The following is a 20,538-nucleotide window of genomic DNA, read 5'->3' as shown; positions in this document are numbered from 1 at the left end:
TTTACTGCAAAGTATAATATACTCTTTCGATTTATTATATTCTCTCAGTGAATTCAACAAAATTATAAGGATAAACCGAGGGCCAGATTTTCTTCGTTATGTGGCAACTTCCTAAAGGAAGCCAGTACCGGGTAAAAGTAAAAGTCATGCGATGACGAGCTTACACCTTACACAACCAGCTACCTAATCTGCGATGCAGTTTTAGTGCCATAACTGCCCTACAACGTCACTGCAGTGTGAAATCAGGAAAGAAAAGCGTCAACCATGCATCCATGAGACACGTCGTTTGCGTGACATATTCTCTCTCTCTCTCTCTCTCTCTCTCTCTCTGCCTTCCTTGAGAGCATCAACTAGATCCACCCTTCCACGCTTCGTTCCACCTAGTTCAACTGCCTCAACACAATGCGACGCCAGTGCGGAAAACGATAACCATTTCCCGGACCGATAGCACCGTTTTGCTATGATGATGATAAATCGTTCACTTTGCACTTACCAGGCAGCAGCCAAACCGCTTCATGAATCGGAAAACCATGACGAAAAGGTCCTCCAATGCAACCAACGGGTTCGCGAATAATACGAGGTGTTTAGTGTAGCTCGCGAGCCTGAAGTCAGGGCCACCATTTGCGCAATGCACCAGTTTAGCAATTGCTCTGGAACCGATCGGACGACAACGATGCTTGGATTAACGTTACTGGCCCTAGCGGTGTTGCTATCTGAAAGGGCTCCCAAAAGCCTGGGAGGACCAGCCACGGACGGTGGCACATCGAACGACACCACGGCAGGTGGCCACTGGAATCGGCTCTACGGTCCTGCAGTGTTGACTGAGGAAGACCGCTTCTACACGGTGGATTACGTGCCGGCTTCAACCTTGTGGCCACGGTCCTCCAAAACAAGCAAAACGACTCCCAGCTGGCACCGAGAACCACGCTTCATATCGTTCGAAACGAAGGACAACAGCATTGAGGTAGGTTCGGTACCACAACCCTTTCAACACCTGCAGCTCAGGAACTCCAAAGACAGATGGCACAGTCGATAATTTTATTTCCCTGTCACGTCACGATTTTTAAATAAATTCTCCCATCCCAGGTGGAGATCGATTTCGCGATTCCATTCCTGTCGATACCGGTCCAGAAGTCGGTGAGCGGTGTGATGAGCTCCGTCCTTAAGGTAAGCACTGCGTGGGATAGCTGCAGCAGTCGTACGTGAACACCGGGCAACAGATGGTCGGCATTGGAGGTGGTTGTGGACCACCCGCTACCTGACGGCATACTAATCCGGTTCCCAATCCGGCTGCTGTTCCCCTCGATAGGGCACTCCGCTGCTGAACGTTAACCTTGGTGCTGTTGCTGTTGCCGGTGTTCTGACCCTTGGTGGAGCGTTGGTTGGTGCCGCCGCTCGCACCTTCTCCAATAGCAGCACCACCCTGCCCTGGCCGTCCTTGTTGTCCTTGGCTGGGCCGCTGCGAACTCCCGGGCGTGCTGAAAGTAGACATGAACAGGATGAACCTCGTGGTGAGTACTCTCGATTCGTGCACGTGTTCCGATTACGTGGCGGTACGCAACCAGTGGCACGCGTAGTCGTACGCAGCCAGTGGCTCGCATGGCAGTACGCAACTCATGGCTTGCGAAGCACGCAACTTGTGGCTCCTGTTTCGTTTTGAGCCCTGTGCCAGGCCAATCTATCGTTTTGTGAGCCTGTTGCAACATGTGTGACGTGCAGATGACGCAGGTCCTGAAGACCTTTGGGTGAGAGCGTCAGTAGTAGTTGCGCTAGCAGTATTTGTGCGAACCAGTGACGTGCGGTGGAAGCCAACCAAAGCAAACACACAAGGCGACACAGTTTTTTGGACACCTCGGCCTGTACCTCGGCAGGCCGCGAATACGCGAATTTCTATTTTAGGGACCAAACGATGTTATAGAAGAAGGAAAATTATGTAAAAAATGTACAAACGAAAACATAAAAAAATCATCTTTGCTAGAAGCTCGGCGATCAGCGACGAACAAAAACTTTCCCCTATCGAAAGGGATCTGGACGCACGTTGGTGGCTTCAAAACGAAACAGAAGCGTAACAATGTGTGCGTAAAATGCGGTTAGATTAGGTACGATGGAGCCGTTTCACAAATTACTTTTTGCCGCCTTTGCCAGCCGCCTCGTTGCCCTTCGCTTTGCCAGCCTGGCCTTTGCCCTTCGACACCGATATGCGAACATTCGCGTCCGGAGCACCTCCAGTGGGTTTCTTTCCAGCGGCACCCTTTGCCGCCACGGTTTTACTCGACCCTGCGTCACCTTTCCCGTGAGCCAACGCTCCCCCACGTCCGGGTCCTTTTCCTTTCGAGCCCTTCGAGCTGGTCTCAGCTGGCATCGGTTTCAGCTGAAAGTCCTGCACGTTGTACTGCGTTTCAGCCACCACAACATCAGGACGACGCATATCCGGTCGTAGAATGGCCGATGGTGGCGTAAATTCAACATCCAGCTCACTTTCACTGCCACTCGGCACATCCGCAACCGTCGTTTGTGCCGCCAATCCAAGGACCTTCGCCGTACGGCGTACTTCCTCCACGAGCAACCGCTTCTCGCGGTCGGTACAATGCTCGCAGCTCGCTAGATCCTTGCAACCGCACAATGGCAATCCCTTACGCTTAAGCGCATCCCGCAACATGTACAGCTTCGTGCGTTGCGGATCCTTGGCAAGTTTAAACTTAATCGGTTTGCACGGCAGATACGGATCGTCGGTGGTTTGGAGCGTTTCCGAGTCCTTCAGCGGATTCATCGTGATCTGATACTCGCCGTGTTTTTTGGTGATGTGAAGTGTCGGTTTCTGACCCCTCGCCTGATGTTCTCCATCCTGTCCCTGGTCCGTGCCTCGGAAGGTGACGGACTTTTTCGTCGAAACCGGCACATTATCGAGTGGGTAACATTTCAAGAAATGCTGCATCAGCTGCATGATGGGCTTCCGAACGGCACCAGGACGCCAACCGGGTCGTCGTTTGTCTATACCTGGCGGACAGATGTCCCATTGCCAGCCCATGTGAGCCGGAACGAGTGGCTTCTGCTTCATGCAGTTCCGGTGTCCCATCACCATGCCGGGGTGTCGTTTACCAAAGCGATACGAGTACAAATTGCGGTTTTGGCGCTTCACTTTGCGCAGAAAAGCGTTGTGGTTTTGGCGTATTTTCGCCGACGAGAGACGACCCTTGCTGTTGGCAGTAGAAGGAGGACAAACCTTTGAATCACGCGTCTCGTTGCCCATGTAAGCGTTCCGTAGTTGCTCCGTCCGTTTGCTTTGCGAACTTTGTTCCAGCTCGACTGGCTGCTGGTTTGCAACAGAAGATCTGCGGGCTGTTAGAGGAGGACGTCTTGTGACGGGTCGTTCCGAACGGGGCAAATTGAGCGATTTCATCTTAAGACACAATGGCGTAGAGCTGGAGGTGACCGAGCTTTGATTTCGCATGTTGTGGATCTGTTTCGCGCAATCCACGCATCGATTTTGGCGAATCTGGCAGATTGGGCAGGACTGCGAGGATGCGATCATCGTATCGGATCCTTTCAGTGAAGGACTGGTTGTGTTCGCTGATGGTTTCGCATCGGTTGAGCTATCGTAAAACGGACGTTGGGAAGGTTTGGATGCGATTTTTGGTGGTTCTGGTTTGAGACCACATTTTGGACAGCAGGAAACGAGTGGAAGCCAATCTAAGCAAGCCTTGCAACGTTCACAACAGCTAGCGAAAGAAAGAGAGAGAGATAGCCAGCAAGCGGTTTGTTGGATAAATATCCTTACCATACTGCCAAAACCATGCACTTACCGGTTAAACATTTTAGGAGAATGTGGCGTGGTGTTAGGTTTAAACAAAGAATCCGTACAAAGAGTCCTTGGAGCTTGTTCCTGAAGGTCCGAGCGAAAATCCTCCTGCACCGGACAGCTCGCTCCAGTAATAGTCTTTCCATGGCACACTTTGCATATATTCTGACTCTGATAGGAACCACTTTGCGAGCAAGACTCACGATGGCCGATAGTTTCGTCCAGCCTGACATGCTTCACCTTTTCCTTGATATCTTCAATCATTTTCTCCGTGACGCTTATTGCTTTCTTTTTAAGAATCCCATCGCACAGCTCGTACTCGCAGCTGATCTCTTCGGAAACTCGAAACACGTTGCACGTGGGACAGACAAGCAGTTCAGGGCGTATGGCGTTGTCAGCATCGGAACCTTTGCGGTCCTTGTTTATTTCGAACAAGACGTCGCTTTTGGCGAATCCTTCTTCACTAAAACCCTCGGTATATGGTGACTGGCCGGATAATGTATTGCGTTCGGCACGTAACACCATCGATACCATTCCCATCTCAGTAGCTCCGTCGAGGACAGGAAACTCTTCTTCGATCAGATCGCCCCCATCGAAGGACGGATCGAAGCGCATTATTTTAGTATCCTTAAGCTTTAGCAGACCCTCACAAACAGATGCGTTGTTGTGTTTGATTCGCACTTTTACGCTGCCATCATTTAAAAAGCGTAAAAATTGATCTTTGTTTGCCATCAACCTTAGAGGAGAAGAGAAAAGATTGTTTTTTTTTTATGTCTGTTGTCACAACCACACGTATGAAACTCTTGCGATACGCTACTTACCCCACTACATTTCCTATTTTCTTCCCATTCAACTCTGCTAACGTTCCAAAATCGCTAACACACTCGCCACCGCACTGGAGGGACAACTCGTAACGTTTATCTGGGCTAGGATCGTTTAACTTCAACAATTTAATTAGTATCGTTAGCGAATATGATTCAACGGTGGGTGAACAATTCCGGAAGGTGTTGCAAACAGTTTCGTGAGCGCTTTCGCCAGGCACCTCGTTGAGCACCATCCTGGAAGCAAATTCTGCCACCAGCACAAATCCTGACAAAACCACTGTGTGCCGTACTGCAGATTAGCCGCTTAGCGATGATTACTACGATGGGTGATGCTCGAACGTGCTGAATTAACAGCGGCTTTAATGGTTTTATTTTCCCAGCCAACCATGGTGACAGCCTTATTTGGGCAATGCTTGGCTCACTTGATCGAACGATGGAGCGCTACGACATCGATACGGCAGCGTGTGTTCAGCGTACTATCTGCTGGTATGTGAAGGAAGCCACCGTTGCTGTCGCTGAGGGTAAAGCCAGCTCCGTGGACACCATCGTCGAGGGTCTGTCACGGGCGGACTGGATGGGTCGATTCATCACCGGAACCGCCGTAGAGCAGGCGATTCTAATGGGCCGGAAGCGCCAAGCGAGCTGTGAAAAGTCTTTTCCCGACTGTGCGATCACCAGCTTTGTGGAGCATATAGTGCGTATGACCAGACAAAAGCGGTAACGTTCCGTTGGTTCATGGTGGTTTAAGTCACGGGAAATGTAATAAACGGTTTCGAATGGTACCGCGTTTGGCTTTTGTACTGGACATACTGTAATTGTATCACATTCAATGAAAAAGCATGCAACCAATTTGAACATACTATACATCATATAATCGAGCCTAGATTAGATTATGTAACTTTGAATCAGTAAGTAGTGTTAACATCAGTAATGTTATTATTCCGTGACCATTACTGGACAAAATATCGCTTTAATTTGCCTAAGACCTTTGGAATGTTCAAGAGAAGCTACTGGTTTATTCATGTGCAGCACGAAAATAAAACGAATTCTTAAAGAAAATAATTGTATTTTATCAATTTTTTGTCTCTCATAATCTTTGAATCATTGTTTGCACTTTATCATGCTGAACAACGGGGGTAAAAACGAATCTAACAAGCATTTTCTAAGCAATTAACGATCGCTTGCTTCAGTTGGTCCGCAACGACCGCAGCCATTATCTAGCTAACCGCCTCGTACGCAGCCAACAACGGTACGTAGCTAGCAATGGTTTATAGCAGTTATAGCAATAACAGATTCGAGCACGCTTTGTAACGTATTTACTTATTACTACTTCTAAAAGGAGAAATTCATTTTAATTGTATTAAATGGTTTCAACGCATGAATTCACGGGGACAGTGATTATGATATATTTCCGTAGCCCATCCGTCAATTACGCCTAAAAAATTATCATCAAAACACGTTCAAGCGCCTCTTGCGTACAACAACGCAAACCAACTCGCTAGTAATCGAACGAATCCTGCATGGTGGGACGTTTTTCCGTATCAAACGACATCTCTTCACCCCGACGGGCGTCATGACTCTGCAGAATCTTCAGCACTGGTTCAGCATTCACCTTCATCGCGTAGTCTAAAGGCGTCAGTCCGAGGTAATCGACCGCATTCAGGTCGGCGAAGTTTTTCATCAGATACTCCACCATCTCCACGTGACCATACATGGCCGCCACGTGCAGTGCAGTCCGTCCACACGTATCCTCCTGCGACATGTCAGCTCCCGCAATACGATACGATTCCAAACGCTCCAGTTGATTCCTTGCAGCGGCCGCACACAACCCATCACCGATGGCACGTATCGAACCCGTCAGATGAGCACCACACTTGATCAGCAGTCTGATCGCCTGATGATGATCGTTCATGATCGCATCCATCAGCGGTGTACGGTCGTACCGATCGCGAATATGGACGGCCGCACCGTTCTGCAGAAGGTACTGAACCATCTCGAGATTGCCTTCGCAGCAGGCCACGTGCAACGCCGTTCGATGGTCGTAGTTTTCTGCCGACATATTTGCACCGTAGCTTTTCAGGTTCGTCAGCTGTTGGACGGAACTCATGAATGTGAAGTGTTAGAAACGTGCGGGTTCAGCTTGATCATTAATGGAGTACCTTTTTAACATCGGCCGTCAATACGGCCGTGTTCACCATTGCCGGAAAGAGGGACGATTTCAGCTGACTAAGCTCTTTCGTCGATGTTAAGTGAAGAGTTCGCGCGACGGCATCGATAAGATCGTACTCCTGCATCTCCGGTGGCTTCTCGCAGGTCAACTCCCCACGTAGATTGCTCTTCATCATCTTCCGGGACATGAAAGAAAGCAAAAAACACGATCAGCAGTAGTAGCACTTGCGTACGGTTCTCGTATCCTTATGCTACGTTACCTTCTGCTTCGTTTCCCAGTCCCACTCCTGTTTGCTGAGCACGTACGAAAGTTTCGCCAGGGCGGCCTCAGGCGTCATATCGTACCCAGGCAGGATGCCTACCTCCTGTAGCTGACGCCCTGTCTCGTAAAGATCACAAACAGCACCCTCGTTGCATTGGGTACAGTTCACGATCAACACCTGACGCTCATGTGCCTCCCTTAACGCTGCTAATAGATCCGCTCGATTTGTCGGGAAGTTCCCTGCTCCGTACGTTTGCAGCACGACACCTCTCATCGGTGCCCGCAAGAATGCATTCACCGTCGCCAGTGAGATGCTTGGAAAGAGCCGCAAAAGTCCCACATTCTCGTCCATCTGCAGGTGTACCGTAAACTTATCGACCGTACACGGCCGGAAAATGACCCGATAGTCCACCTCCACGTTGATGCCCATTTTAGCGAGTGGAGGCGCATTTGGTGAGTTGAACGCATCCAGCGAATCACTGCTCACCTTGATCGTCCGGTTGCCCCGGAACAACCGGCTGTTGAAGAAAATGCACACCTCCGGCAGAACGTAATTACCGGCCAGGATGAGTGCGGACGTGAAGTTGTCCTTGCCGTCAGTGCGTGTCTCGAAGATCGGTATTTGCGAGCCAGTGATAATAACGGTTTTGCCCAGGTTTTCGAGCATAAACGAGAGGGCCGACGCGGTGTACGACAACGTGTCCGTTCCGTGGAGGATGACAAATCCGTCAAAGAACTCGTACGATTGCCGGACGTCCGTGGCGATCCGCACCCAATCGCCAATGCTCATGTTAGAGGAGTCGAGCAGTGGTTCGTATTCGGAGATTTGGTACAGGATACGCCGATGTTGACCTTCCACGTAGGGCAGCACCAGTGGGGCCATGTTTTTTGCCGCTCCATATCGCTTACTCGCGTACACATCGTCATGCATGTTGGGGTATTGGCGTATTTTGCGCACAAATTCATACGGTCGCGGTTCCAGGGCTGTTGACCATCAACATAGGTGGAAGAAAAAAAGAAGAGAAACGTCCCCTTTAAAGCTTGCCTTCAATGTGATAATTGCGAAACGCTACCATTTTTCTCATTTCGCATCATGCCGATCGTTCCACCGGTGTAAATGACGAGCACCTTCGCTTCAGGCGCCTCCGACGATAGCTTGCCGTAGCTCGAATTGCGCCGCATTGATAACTTGCTCAGGTCCAGGCTTCCGTGCGGGTTTACGTCAACTAACTGCTTGCGTTTCCAGGGTGAGGCTGTAGAAGCGCTACCATTCGCGCCTGATAGTCCCATCGCCAGGACCGTGTCGTCCTCGCTGTCGGGAGATGGATTCGGTGTAGCAGGATTGCGATCTACCGCATCCATTTTCGATGAGGATTTGATACAGGTACACTAAAGTGGACGTTGAAATGCACTATTCTGAAACACGAAACGAGAACGAACTGTTTGAACACTTTGTTAGAAAATTCCAACTCTGATCGAGAAAAATGCAATAGGATGAAAAACACAAGGATGATGTAAGATGTACTCGTATCTGTCGCAATGCTTTTCCGAACGCAACGTTAACAGTTCGCACACCTTTCGCAAACGTAAAGGCCACCAAAAGCCGGTTTCATTCATCTAACATTAACGGCAAAGACATTGTTACCACTTTCCGGTCAATAAGTGATTCATTTTTCTTAAGGACGAAAAATTTGCATGAGAAACATTCAAAACAAAGAATAACCAAGACAAACCGGAATGACAGTTTTATGATTCAAAAATCACGGAGAATTTGAATTTTACCACGCAAACTACGTCGTCCTTACTATTCGTTTACTGTTGTACAAGAAAAAGCTTATTTGAATTTAACCACCTATACTGTTAGCATTTAACTCATGATAGTCATAATTTATCATCATAACGAGTCATTTATACTCTGGTCACACAAGTGCAAATTAATCGTTATCACAAGGGAGGATAATTGCTGCAAACATATCACAGGAAACCGTGAAACATTATTCAAACACACAATGTTAAAATTCGCCTCCAGCGCCCGTAGTCTAGACCGTCGTGCTCTGATAAACAACCACGTTACTAATCTAGCTTCCAATAACCGAGTGATTCATTAGCCAGCTAATAGTAGAACATACGCCCAAGGTACGCGGTTTCTTTTGCAGTCACACGCAAAGGGTCATCAATAGCTGACCTTGCCAGGTTTTGCTACCTTTCCGTCTGTGTTCGACAACGCGCTTCTACATGAACTTGCCACAGGGTTTTCCACGGCTTACGGACGATACCCGCGAACACATCTTTTCCACCTGAACACCACTGGATAAACTCTGGTACAACACACTGTGTGCCCGCGAGGCAAAAGCGTGTCGAATTTTACCAGCAGAAAAAAGAAAGTAAACTAAAAAAGCTTTCGGCCAAAAACAATGTTGCCCGAATAGTCCCCGCACGTTGCACACGATGGATTGCGAGATGGGTTGTCGCTACATAACCGCGTGGTGGCAGTTCCTCTCGATGTTCATGCTTCTTATACTCTCGCTGCTCTCGAAGGAACCCGGAGGCCTTGGAAAATTTATGCGCACGCAGCCGCTCCAACATAATTACTCGCCAAAACAGCCGAAGCGAGCCCTCTCGCCGAACCCGTCCCACCGATCTTAAGAATTAATTCAAGGAAGTAGACCCATATATTTGCCGTGGAGGCATTTAAATAGGTCAACCGTCGAACATATGATTCACATTTTCATCCGCTCCCCAGACACGAGTCTATCTCTCTCTTTGGTTCTTGTCGAGACCAGGTTTGTGAGCGCCCTTATCTTGTCCAAACCGCCCTTTTAGTATAGCACTTTAAACACACACGGAAGTTGCGTAGTATCTTTTTGAATTTTCTGGAGAGCATATTTCATCACACTTCACCTTCAGGTCGTGTCGGTTCACAGTAATAATTCACCCAAACAAACGGCTCACTAAGTAATTCGTACAATAAATAAAAACGTTACTGCGCGTGTTTCCTTCAGCTATATCGATGGAACATGTCGTGAAGACGTTCGCTGCTGAACTGAAGCGCACGGATTTACTAACCGGTCAATTTGAAGACAACGCATCGATGCCGGTAACAGGCCTCCGACTGTCTAGGGTAGATACGCGAACGCACGCGACTACGCGCGACACTGTGTCAACAGGTTTGTCAAATAAGTGATTAAATGCAACAGACCGTCTGACCAGTTAGCGAACTGTCGAGAAGTGGTCCTCATTGTAACTTCCCTTAAAAAAAAGGACAGCAGGAAGGAATCGCTGCCCAGAGACCTAGTCTGGTCAGGCTGGATACCAATTGGTGGAAGAGCGTCTGAAGGAGAAAATTTCAAAATATTTACCATCAACAGCATTTTCACATTTGCAATCGCAAACCGTGTGACGTCAGGTGAGTATAGGACGGAACGTATTTTTTAGACTACTTATAGTTGTTACATGGGGCAGATTTCGGTTCGGCTGGAAATGGCATGGAATTTTAGCAATGTTGGGTAATTTCAATGATTTAAACCCGTAATAGAACCGTATTTCCCCATGGGCTAGGGACCGATAGACCACAGGAATGGTGGATGACGGTGAAAGCCGTTTTTTCTCGATTCAAAATGTTTCTTTCTTCGTAGGTAACTTATTTCTCAATAATACCAAACGAAACATAGCTTTCATTTCACTCTTCCGAATTTTTATATTCGCCTTATGTTTTATTCAGTGTTCGGCTAGAGTCTGTTTGTTGATCTTTGTTTTTTTTTCTTTAACTTTTTCTACTATTTCTCTTATGCGCGGCATCCAGGAGCAGCTTATTGGAATAGATAAACAAATGAACAAACACACCCTAATTAGATCGATCTTCCTTAGCGCTCTGGACCGGTCGAATAGAGCGCAAATTTTATCCCCACTATTGCGATGCCACGGCACGTTCGTCTCAACTTCACGTCTCCATGGTAACAGGTCGATCTGGTATTTATCGAGAAAAGGTACAAGATATCAAACTGACACCAAGTGTGTTGCTAGAATGCTGTCCTCCCTTCTGCTGTTGGTAGTGGGATACGTTTGCTTACCGCGCTTTTACCTTTCCTAGTCCTAATTGTATTTGTTCACGTTTCATTTCGGTGGAAGGATAAAAACCTTCCACACAACACAAAAAGTCTTACGATATCAAGTCATCTTAAGTTTGTTGGTACTGTTGAATGCATAACGAGATATACGCACTTCAAACTTTTACGAAATCAAATCATCGATGGAAAGAGGAGTGAAATGCGGACATAGATGTGGAACACAAATATAATTAGTCAAGACAAACAGTGCACAATGCTCAAGAGAATAAGGAATTGGTATTGCAACTACTATGAAAACACTATGCGTTTAAACAAATGCCAAAAGAAGAGGATCCCGATTTTTCTGAACCCCAGCTAAGAGTTTTTGTTAGTTTTTTTAACGTCGCTTGTATATCGGTGTACTCATTCTAAACATTACTTTAATGAACCAATGAGATAAAATATTAACGAAACAAGCACTCGATCGCAAATCTGATACCAGTTGGCTAACTTTTACGCCCTTCACAGCATTTTCTCGCAACGTCCCATTGAATAATCGGATCGGTATTGTGACACCTGTTTTTGCAACCCTCACTAAAAATTGCTCTCGAATGGACAGAGGAAAAATAGGCAATCCTCTTGCCCTAGCAAAGTGACGTGACACAGAGGGTTTGTTTGCATTCCAGATTGCTTACTTATTCCGCTTTCCCTTCACTACGACGGGACGGTTTTTGATTAGCCCTTTCCTTCGCTTAATCGATTTGCGAGAAAGAAACTCGCTAGCCGGAAGCACGCGTTCGTCCGGCTTCAGTGTCGGTCGGTTAAACTCGTGCGGTTTCTTCACACGATAAATGCGTACCAGCCAGTGTTCGCTAGTATATGCCTCCTCGAGATACGTCAGCTCGAAATCTTTATTACCGATAACGGCATTTCGAGTGCGATCATACCCAGCAGCACCTCTGTGGAAAAAAACACGAATCAATAAATACAGTACATAAGTGAATAGATTATTTAATACAGATTTTCTACTGCTACTTGTTATAGTAATCAATCCCGTATGTTTTTCTTACCTGTAATCGAGTTTCAACTCTCCAAACTTATAGTAGCTCAATTTGTACATCAGACAATTGAGCAGCGCTGGTGCTCCTTCTGAGTCGATGCGGAATTCGCCACGGTCGGTAAAGTAATCGCTTTCGCGTATGTCCTTCGGATGTTCACCCTCGGCAATGCGCACCATCCAGAGGAACTTGTTGATGTCGTCGCCAGAGTATCCAATCACGCCTCCAAAAATCACAAGCACGTAGTCCACATCAAGTGAGGTCATGATTTCGTACGCCTTGTCTTCAGGCGAAGACATGGCCTTGCCGACTAGAGCGATGTGGCTATTGTTCCAAGTGTTATTATCGACTAGTGTTGTTCTGTTCGCCATGCCCGCTATTTGATAGCCATAGTCCCACCAGGACATGACGCGCGCATCCGGTGCCGTGTTTTGCCACAACCAGTAATATGCCTCACGGAAGTCGTCCAGAATGTTACGAGTGCTAAAATCATGAATCATGATCATTTATAACTATGATGGTCCCAATCAATCAATGGAATGGTAATGCTTACCCATCATTGCTGTTGTAGAAAGCCAACACGATCGAGGGACTGCTGTAGGCGTTCGACGTCACCCACGTACAATGCACGGCAAACATCATGAGCAGCATCAGAATGGCGACGATTACCATGTTTTTCACGTTGGAGCCAAGCCCCGTGTTCTGTTCACCGTGAGCCCCATGAGACGAGAGATCATGCTTCGGGCGATGCTTCATTTTTCCCGCCTTGTCATACATTTGCTTTTTTTCACCACTCGCATCCTCTTGCTCGCCATCAGCGCCACCCTCCTTCGAGCTAGCTGCGTTGTCCTCTTTCAAGAATACCTCCAACAGTCCGGAAAACGCCACACCAGCCAGTATGCACACCACGGGCGTCAATGTCAGCATCAGGCGCACCATAACGCCGGCAAAGTATACCGCACTTATAGCGTACAGTACGACAAACACGCGTTCGTCGTTGATCTTCTTGATGCAGTACCACAGACCGACCGGGAACGTGCATACCAAGATGTGTAAATCGAAGAAGAAGGAAAACCACGTCGTCGGTTGATGCTCCGAAACGGATGCAATGATCGGGATGTGGATCTTAGCGTAACCGGTATCCCAGAGCGAATAGAAACGTCCGCTCCAGGGAGCGATAACACCGAGCATAGTCAGCAGGACTACCCCGGCGAAAACTACACCAGCCGCGACGAGACCACCGATAAGGAACAATCGCTTGAATTCCTGCTTCGAAAGCATCGTTTGTATGTGTTTCAACACGGCAACGGCGAAGAGCAGCAAAAACACGCCAGACGCGGCCATGTGTTCGCTCGTCCTGATCGGCTGGAATCCAACAAATGGAATCTGCATAGAGAGGATCAATCCGAGGATGTAGAATGTTGTGTACGAGGTAAACAGACGCGGTGAGTAGCGACCCATAATCAGCAGTACAAACACGTGCAGTGGGATCAAATTGATGATAAACACGTATCCTCCCCATGCGGACACCATGTAGAAGTATGAAAGCGCCGAACAAGCCGCCCAGTACACGCTACCCGTTTTCACCGATTTCACCCACAAATAGTAGGTGAACTGCAGTGCGAAGATAGCAATACCCTCGTTATCGTACGATCCTGCCACCGAGCGACTGATGTAACCGGGCACGATGGCGATGAAGCTGGCCGCAAACAATCCGGCTCCGGCTGACCACAGCTCCTTCGTCAGCAGATAGGTCGAGATCGCGGTAAGGCCACTGAAGATCGGTGCCAAAAACACACAAATGTCGCGAATGTGTACTGGAATGTTGAGCGTGTGGAGCAGCCAGTGAATTCCACCGGATGTAATCATCAGACCCGGGTACACGGTACCACCGACGATACGCCCCAACGGATACCAGGCAGATTCGTCGAACCAGTTGAGGAACTTGTAGAATCCATTTTCCACCATGTGTGCCGTGGCACGATAGTTGAACCTAAAGTTGGAAAAAGGAAAAAGGAAAGAATTCAAAAATTGTGCTATGCATCGATAATGTATAGCAACTGTGCACTTGAGCATGTGGATGTAGACACACTAATGCTTGCATGTATGCCGGTGGCCACGTACGAAAACAAAACCATCGCTTCCGTTCACGAGACACGTAATCGGTTGCGAACTGCTGCGATACGCCCGCTGCTCCCTTCGTTCTACGTCTAGTCTTTGATACCATCACAGACTACTCCGGAACACAGTGTCCGCCAACTTACCATGGATCAAATTCGTGGATAATGCTCTCGAAACGAATCACAGCAAACAGCCGGCTGGAGAAGCCGCAAAGCCAGGCCAGTAGCAGGACGGCAAAGGTTATCAGGCTGGAGTAGCCGGCTGTCTTGCGGAGCGTAGTGCTTTTCGACGATCGGTTCATCGTGGCCGATTTCTTGTGAACGCGTTCGAGAACAAGGATGTAGCCCGATTTCCAACAGTATGATGCCTTTTGGAGAAAACGTTTTCGCTAGATTGTTGTTTTTCCCCGTTGCCGAATCTCGGGCAAGAAGCCAGCAGAAACAGAACACGGCTTAACTTATGCACATTGGTGCACGCGCACAACTACACAATTGTACCGCGAGCGAGCCGCGGGTGGAAAAATGAAAGAAAACTTGCAGAAACAATAAACTTCCTCACAGCACGTCTGCTGCCGGGATCGCTAGCAGTGCAGGCCACCTTTTTGCAGTTCAACCGGTTGCCTTTGGCGGTTGTTACAGGGGCATTTTGTTGCAACCGCAGAATCCGCGGACCGAACCGAATACCGGGGAAACAATTAATGCCAGCACCAACTCCAGCAACCACTATCGGCCAGCAGTTGAATGACACGTATTGTAGTTGTGACAGCTTGCGGCACAGGTGACATGTCACTGGAAACGTGCTGTCAAAATTGTGCTCCATGCTGACTGTGCAATCTAAGGTTAAGTTTTCTTTTATTTATTAAACTTAGTGCCATCTATCTGTGCTGAAAGTAGCTGGTAACAAACCATAGAGTCAAAAAAAAAACTAATTGAAATGTGGTACAAAAATTAAAACAAATATTAACTAAAAAACAAAAATTGCTCTAGATCAGATTTTACTGTTTCTGTTGAAAACAAAATAATACGCCAAAAGGGCTATTTGGTTAGTGACAGTGCAAGCTGTCACACTTAGCTTTCTCTTGTTTCTGCAGCTTCGATCTTGCTGCACGTGTATACATTTCGCTTACCCAAAATGGGTCGTCGTCCGGCAAGATGCTATCGCTATTGCAAAAACAAACCGTATCCTAAATCGCGTTTCTGTCGCGGTGTGCCAGACGCGAAGATCCGCATCTTTGATCTGGGCCGAAAGAAGGCTGTGGTGGAAGACTTCCCGCTCTGCGTGCATCTCGTATCGGATGAGTACGAACAGCTCAGCTCGGAAGCACTCGAAGCTGGTCGCATTTGCTGCAACAAGTACCTGGTGAAGTACTGCGGCAAAGATCAATTCCATATTCGCATGCGGCTGCATCCGTTCCACGTTATTCGCATCAACAAAATGTTGTCCTGTGCCGGAGCCGATAGACTCCAGACGGGAATGCGTGGCGCGTTCGGCAAACCGCAAGGAACTGTAGCCCGTGTCCACATAGGGCAACCTATCATGTCGGTGCGCTCCAGCGATCGCTTCAAGGCGCAGGTTATCGAGGCACTGCGTCGTGCGAAGTTCAAGTTCCCGGGCCGTCAGAAGATCTTCGTCTCTAAGAAGTGGGGATTCACCAAGTACGATCGGGATGAATACCAGAAGCACAACGACGAAGGTCGATTGGTTGCCGACGGCTGCGGTGTTCAGTTCCGTAACGACCATGGCCCGCTGACGAAGTGGGAGCAGCATCAACGTTCGCGTTTGTCAGCCTAAAGGTTGAACTTTAAAGTTGCTTTTTGATGAAATAAAAGAAACGCAAATTGATCAGAAAAGCTATAGTCTTCATTTATTTTGATACTCTTGATATAACTTTAGCATGAAAATAGTTTCATCGATACCGATCTCTGCACTGTATAAACTTTTCACGCGCAGTTTTACCTTAGCCAGTATCTCTTGCTCAGGCGGTGTTAGCGTCTCCAGGATTTCACTTATGTAAGCTTCTGATTCTCCACGTTCCTTCATTGTTTCAACAATGCTGTCCAACCGTTGACTCTTCTCAATCAATCGCTTGTTCACAGTCTTATCGTGCGTTAAGCGTGTAATCGAATTGTACAGCGCCTTGTAACTCAATTCCAATAACATCGCCACGATTTGCGCCTGATTGATGTAAAAGAGGAAGAATGATTTCGGAGCACCGGCATTACCACCACCCGGCTTACGGAACGTTTGAATTTGGAGAAAGTTCTCTTCAAGCAGCTTATAGGTTAGTTGTTTCGCCTCTTTTGCTGGTACCATGGCTTCCTTCTGAATATCCTCCTGCTCGACGTACTTTTTCATGCGAATTACTCGAAATATTCGGGCCGCCTTGGATCCGTACTTTTCCACAATGACATTTTCGATGCACGCCCAGGTAAGTTGCTCGAATATTTTCTTTACATTCACCGTATACTGGCCGCCACCCTTGGTATCGAACTTTGATACGTACTCGTTAGATTCCATCACTGAGATGTACTGATCAAGATAGCGTAGCATTTCCACATTTGTAGACTTCTTCTCACATCTTTGCCTCAAATCAACTAGCGCAATCGGGTTTGAAACCGCCTCCCAAGGATTGGTGCGTTCCTGCATCAGCTGGAGTAAATATTTCATGCACTCGCCTGCATTGCTGTCGATCAATCGCTCAATCGCCGTGATCATTATTGCGTTGCGAAAATCAATATGAAATTGTTCCACGTTTACAAGCCAGTGAACATCCTCATCTGGAGCCTTGACTGGCTTCCCAGCGTGCATGTCATTTAAGATTCGCAAATCTAATTCGGGCATAACGAACGGGTTGGCAACATCATAGCATAGTTCCATAAACTCGACATTTCCATCGCTCGCTTTGGGTTCCGGGGCACGGATGATGTAGTGTTCTTGAATAAGTGCTGCAAATGTATCACGGAGGAAAGCCAACGTGTTGCGATCCTTATTATCTACGTTCGACATCGACTTGATGATAATTTGTGAAGCTGATTGGGCACCCGACCGCAGCAGTTCTTCCATCAGCACAGCAGATTCATGGCCAAATTTTGTTTGAATCAAATGTACGTACCGAGGGTAACGCAGCACCATAACTATGCGATCATAGTATAATCGATACTCGTAAGCTGTTTGTGCTTTGTTCATATTGAATCCGACCATACCAAACTTGATCAAAATAGCCAACGATTTACATACCTGAAAGGAGAAGTGTAACTATTGCAAACCTACTGATAACTTTTTTTACATCTAACATACCTCTGACTTAGTTAACCCTGTAGAGCGTATTATTTGTGAAAGTGGTTTGGCGATCGACGCAAACAAATCATCCACTACGGTTCGTACCACCTCTCCAAAGTGTTGCTCCGCAATTCGAGAGCATAGTTTGCCTAGTTGGATGGACATATTGACTGGATCCACAGAAAATCGCGAAATTTAATAAATGCTACAATTCCACGCCTTCCTAGAGATAAAAGCCTGTCTGTTTAGCTAAAAGCCGGCATTTTGACGGAAACTCCGAAGGTGGTTGCTGTCAAAGGTTATTTGTAAACAAAACAAACCCCAGCCAGGCGTAGTGATTCACCTACGTAAAACCGTAAACCTACTACGAAGTGCTATCATTGAAGGTGATTTAAATAATCACCTATGGTATTTTAGCATAAAAGCATTCTTCTTCGCGAAAAGAAGAATAAAAAGAGATATTAAATTATTGATCCCTAATATAAGTAACTATCGGTATCCTATTGAAAAGGGTCATCACAAAATAGTTTGTCGAAACCATGCTAGTTGCTGTCTAGTGACAACAAACATCAAACACCATGTATCAACCATTGGAAAAGGAAAATTTATTTACCAAATATATTCGAATTGCCGTGGTTGTAGCTGCATACTGGTGAGTTTATATCAGGAGTAACCATGCACGATCAGATAAGAAGTTTTATGGTATTTGTTCTCGATTTTTTCATTCTAGGATTATATCTATTCTAACAGTTTTTGTGAATAAAGCACTTCTGAGCGGACTCAAACTCGATGCCCCCTTGTTCGTGACGTGGTTCCAAGTGTTAACTTCATCGTCAATATGTTTCACGATGAGCGTCTTGGGCAAGCGGTTTCCACGCACCTTCAGCTTTCCCGAAGGAAACCCGTTTGATAAGGACACATTCCGCAAGGTAGTTCCGTTGTCAATTCTTTTTACGGCAATGATAGCAACGAACAACCTGTGCCTAAAATACGTCGGTGTGGCTTTTTACTACGTTGGCAGATCACTGACAACAGTGTTTAACGTAATGTTAACGTACGCTTTGCTGGGGCAAAAGACGAGCCAAAAGGCGATCCTATGCTGTGTATTGATTGTAGTTGGTTTTTGGATTGGCGTTGATCAAGAAAGTCTTACCGAGTCATTTTCCCTTATCGGTACAATATTCGGCGTCCTAGGGTCGTTAAGTCTCTCATTGTACTCTATATACACCAAACGCACCTTACAACACGTGAACCAGGAGGTATGGTTGCTTAGCTACTACAACAACGTCTACTCCGCGGTGCTTTTCATTCCGCTTATGATCATAAACGGTGAAGTAAGAGAGGTGCTAAATTACCAGAATCTGTCAGCCCCATGGTTTTGGGGCGTCATGACTATTGGGGGAGTTTGTGGTTTCGCTATTGGGTTCGTGACCACGTTGCAGATAAAGGTGACTTCGCCGTTAACGCATAACATTTCAGGAACGGCTAAGGCATGCGCGCAAACCATCATTGCCACATCGTGGTATCAAGAAACCAAATCATTCCTCTGGTGGACGTCGAACGTTGTCGTTCTGCTTGGTTCCGCATTCTACACACGCGTCAAGCAGGTCGAAATGGACCAGATGCATCGGGAGCAAATGAATAGTCAAAAAGTTTGAATAGTAATCGCATTTTACGTATATCTTTATACAAAAGTACAAGGCTTACTTTGAACAAAACAAATTAATTTTAATAATAAATCATAATGCTTGAATTCGAACAATTTTTCCAATGTTTTGAGAACTTTTCTTCGTATTGGGGCATTAATATAATGACTTCATTCTCATCTGCGGAATAAATTCATGTCCCTTGTTTTGCTGCCACAGTTCGATAGCCGCGTTGACGATCATGTCGGCTGTTTCTTGATCGTTTTTTATCTGTATGAAAAGAACATTGGAAAGTGTACTTATTTCCTTCTGAAATCTCATCGGGGGGATTTCAACTTACACTGTCGATGCACTCGAAGAGACTCTTTTGATCCATACACCTTAGTACACGGCGGCGGAGTATACGTAAGGTTTCAATCATAACAAAAACGACAATTTTTATTGCCCCGCCGCATATCTTGTCCCATATACGAATTAATGCCGGTTCCGATAACACACCAGCAAAGAACGATCTGTACCACTCAGTCAATGGGAGTGCGTGAAGCATATCACAGGACTTCAAATGGATGTACAATCCGTTATCTTCTTTTTCCAGGATTGTGTAAGTTAAATCGGATAGTTTGCCCATCTCTAAAGATACTTCTTCAGAGTAGTCGTACAGGCTTTTTGCCATCCAGTACGTCTCTATATCATTGTCGAATATTTCCAGCAATACTTTGGTTATATTGCAAAAATGGCTTTCTTGCTGGAATTTGAAAAAATAAATTTTTCATTCAATCAGTTAGTTTCGTTTACGCAAGTACATTATACCCACATTGATGTCTCTGCCTAGGTACAATTGTTTTTTCTCCAACAGCCACATCGCATAAAGAACTCTAGACGTTGGAGTATTGTCGTCCACTATGCGCATAGTTTTCAGTGCTTTTAGCAAATCATTGTACACGGCAACTCGCTGTTCCATCACATATTCTCGAGATTTGTCGTACACTGGTGTGACACCTGAAAATACGAATGAAAAACATGTATAATAACGTTCTTAGCAGTGCTGAATTCAAGGGTACCTACCAAGTAGCGAATTCCACAACACAGTTCGATGTATTTTGGGAACCGTAAAGCGAATGCAGAATTGTGTCAGTTTAGTAAGATTCAGAGGCTTTTCTTTAAGTAAAATCTCCAATGATTTTCGCTCTTCCACTCCTCTACATCCAACCTTTTCGTAATAGGTCGATCGAAAATTCCGCTCATCTGCCATGATGCACGATTTTTGTTGTACTTATAATTACTAAGAAGTACTAGTTTATGGCCACATTTGGCAAAGAAAAGTTAGTGTTTCT

The 20,538-nt window shown here is 46.5% G+C and overlaps 7 protein-coding genes across 8 annotated transcripts; 2 read left to right on the top strand and 5 right to left on the bottom strand.

The window, feature by feature from the left end:
* Positions 1 to 1,162: 1,162 nt before the first annotated feature.
* On the bottom strand, positions 1,163 to 4,856 carry LOC128723606 (uncharacterized). The gene is made up of 4 exons (XM_053817367.1): positions 4,621 to 4,856; positions 3,804 to 4,535; positions 2,127 to 3,719; positions 1,163 to 1,478 (listed from the first exon to the last, which is right to left on the bottom strand). The coding sequence occupies exons 1-4, from the start codon at positions 4,854 to 4,856 to the stop codon at positions 1,163 to 1,165; spliced, it is 2,877 nt and encodes a 958-aa protein (XP_053673342.1).
* Positions 4,857 to 6,015: 1,159 nt separating this feature from the next.
* LOC128731138 (L-asparaginase) lies at positions 6,016 to 8,416 on the bottom strand. Its single transcript, XM_053824236.1, has 4 exons — positions 8,128 to 8,416; positions 7,053 to 8,038; positions 6,783 to 6,968; positions 6,016 to 6,712 (listed from the first exon to the last, which is right to left on the bottom strand). Exons 1-4 carry the CDS (start codon positions 8,414 to 8,416, stop codon positions 6,122 to 6,124), a joined length of 2,052 nt encoding a protein of 683 aa, XP_053680211.1. The 3' UTR covers positions 6,016 to 6,121.
* A 2,324-nt stretch (positions 8,417 to 10,740) lies between these two features.
* LOC128730921 (dolichyl-diphosphooligosaccharide--protein glycosyltransferase subunit STT3B) lies at positions 10,741 to 14,812 on the bottom strand. 2 transcript variants are annotated; one of them, XM_053824014.1, is made up of 5 exons: positions 14,423 to 14,812; positions 12,936 to 14,151; positions 12,712 to 12,857; positions 12,171 to 12,641; positions 10,741 to 12,059 (listed from the first exon to the last, which is right to left on the bottom strand). In XM_053824014.1, the coding sequence occupies exons 1-5, from the start codon at positions 14,578 to 14,580 to the stop codon at positions 11,792 to 11,794; spliced, it is 2,259 nt and encodes a 752-aa protein (XP_053679989.1). In that variant the 5' UTR covers positions 14,581 to 14,812; the 3' UTR covers positions 10,741 to 11,791. The 2 variants fall into 2 exon arrangements, with proteins under 2 accessions (XP_053679989.1, XP_053679988.1); XM_053824013.1 differs by having other exon boundaries at positions 12,712 to 14,151.
* Positions 14,813 to 15,370: 558 nt separating this feature from the next.
* Positions 15,371 to 16,123, top strand: LOC128730925 (60S ribosomal protein L10). Its single transcript, XM_053824018.1, has one exon. The coding sequence runs from the start codon at positions 15,411 to 15,413 to the stop codon at positions 16,068 to 16,070; it is 660 nt and encodes a 219-aa protein (XP_053679993.1). The 5' UTR covers positions 15,371 to 15,410; the 3' UTR covers positions 16,071 to 16,123.
* A 16-nt stretch (positions 16,124 to 16,139) lies between these two features.
* Positions 16,140 to 17,723, bottom strand: LOC128730923 (DNA-directed RNA polymerase III subunit RPC3). Its single transcript, XM_053824016.1, has 2 exons — positions 17,577 to 17,723; positions 16,140 to 17,516 (listed from the first exon to the last, which is right to left on the bottom strand). The coding sequence occupies exons 1-2, from the start codon at positions 17,721 to 17,723 to the stop codon at positions 16,140 to 16,142; spliced, it is 1,524 nt and encodes a 507-aa protein (XP_053679991.1).
* Positions 17,724 to 18,136: 413 nt separating this feature from the next.
* Positions 18,137 to 19,216, top strand: LOC128730924 (GDP-fucose transporter 1). The gene is made up of 2 exons (XM_053824017.1): positions 18,137 to 18,210; positions 18,289 to 19,216. Exons 1-2 carry the CDS (start codon positions 18,137 to 18,139, stop codon positions 19,214 to 19,216), a joined length of 1,002 nt encoding a protein of 333 aa, XP_053679992.1.
* Positions 19,217 to 19,360: 144 nt separating this feature from the next.
* Positions 19,361 to 20,456, bottom strand: LOC128723596 (TBC1 domain family member 7). Its single transcript, XM_053817356.1, has 4 exons — positions 20,270 to 20,456; positions 20,019 to 20,203; positions 19,545 to 19,949; positions 19,361 to 19,474 (listed from the first exon to the last, which is right to left on the bottom strand). Exons 1-4 carry the CDS (start codon positions 20,454 to 20,456, stop codon positions 19,361 to 19,363), a joined length of 891 nt encoding a protein of 296 aa, XP_053673331.1.
* Between the last annotated feature and the right edge of the window lie 82 nt (positions 20,457 to 20,538).

The sequence above is a fragment of the Anopheles nili genome, chromosome 2 (genome assembly GCF_943737925.1).
Source record: "Anopheles nili chromosome 2, idAnoNiliSN_F5_01, whole genome shotgun sequence".
Lineage (NCBI taxonomy): Eukaryota > Metazoa > Arthropoda > Insecta > Diptera > Culicidae > Anopheles > Anopheles nili.
The sequence above is the reverse complement of the archived record's forward strand: the minus strand, read 5'-3'. Positions and strand labels throughout refer to the sequence as shown.

Coding starts and splice junctions, on each gene's coding strand:
- LOC128730921 (XM_053824013.1), bottom strand. CDS start 14,580: ATGAACCGATCGTCGAAAAGCACTACGCTCCGCAAGACAGCCGGCTAC. Junction 14,152..14,422: donor ATCCACGAATTTGATCCATG/GTAAGTTGGCGG, acceptor TTCCAACTTTAG/GTTCAACTATCGTGCCACGG. Junction 12,060..12,170: donor GAGTTGAAACTCGATTACAG/GTAAGAAAAACA, acceptor TTTTTTCCACAG/AGGTGCTGCTGGGTATGATC.
- LOC128730923 (XM_053824016.1), bottom strand. CDS start 17,723: ATGTCCATCCAACTAGGCAAACTATGCTCTCGAATTGCGGAGCAACAC. Junction 17,517..17,576: donor CAGGGTTAACTAAGTCAGAG/GTATGTTAGATG, acceptor TTCTCCTTTCAG/GTATGTAAATCGTTGGCTAT.
- LOC128730924 (XM_053824017.1), top strand. CDS start 18,137: ATGTATCAACCATTGGAAAAGGAAAATTTATTTACCAAATATATTCGA. Junction 18,211..18,288: donor GTGGTTGTAGCTGCATACTG/GTGAGTTTATAT, acceptor TTTTCATTCTAG/GATTATATCTATTCTAACAG.
- LOC128723606 (XM_053817367.1), bottom strand. CDS start 4,856: ATGGTGCTCAACGAGGTGCCTGGCGAAAGCGCTCACGAAACTGTTTGC. Junction 4,536..4,620: donor AAAATAGGAAATGTAGTGGG/GTAAGTAGCGTA, acceptor TTCTCCTCTAAG/GTTGATGGCAAACAAAGATC. Junction 1,479..2,126: donor GCTGGCAAAGGCGGCAAAAA/GTAATTTGTGAA, acceptor GTCTACTTTCAG/CACGCCCGGGAGTTCGCAGC.
- LOC128723596 (XM_053817356.1), bottom strand. CDS start 20,456: ATGGCAGATGAGCGGAATTTTCGATCGACCTATTACGAAAAGGTTGGA. Junction 20,204..20,269: donor GTTGTGGAATTCGCTACTTG/GTAGGTACCCTT, acceptor TCGTATTTTCAG/GTGTCACACCAGTGTACGAC. Junction 19,950..20,018: donor ACCTAGGCAGAGACATCAAT/GTGGGTATAATG, acceptor TTCAAATTCCAG/CAAGAAAGCCATTTTTGCAA.
- LOC128730925 (XM_053824018.1), top strand. CDS start 15,411: ATGGGTCGTCGTCCGGCAAGATGCTATCGCTATTGCAAAAACAAACCG.
- LOC128731138 (XM_053824236.1), bottom strand. CDS start 8,416: ATGGATGCGGTAGATCGCAATCCTGCTACACCGAATCCATCTCCCGAC. Junction 8,039..8,127: donor GATGCGAAATGAGAAAAATG/GTAGCGTTTCGC, acceptor GATGGTCAACAG/CCCTGGAACCGCGACCGTAT. Junction 6,969..7,052: donor ACTGGGAAACGAAGCAGAAG/GTAACGTAGCAT, acceptor ATGTCCCGGAAG/ATGATGAAGAGCAATCTACG.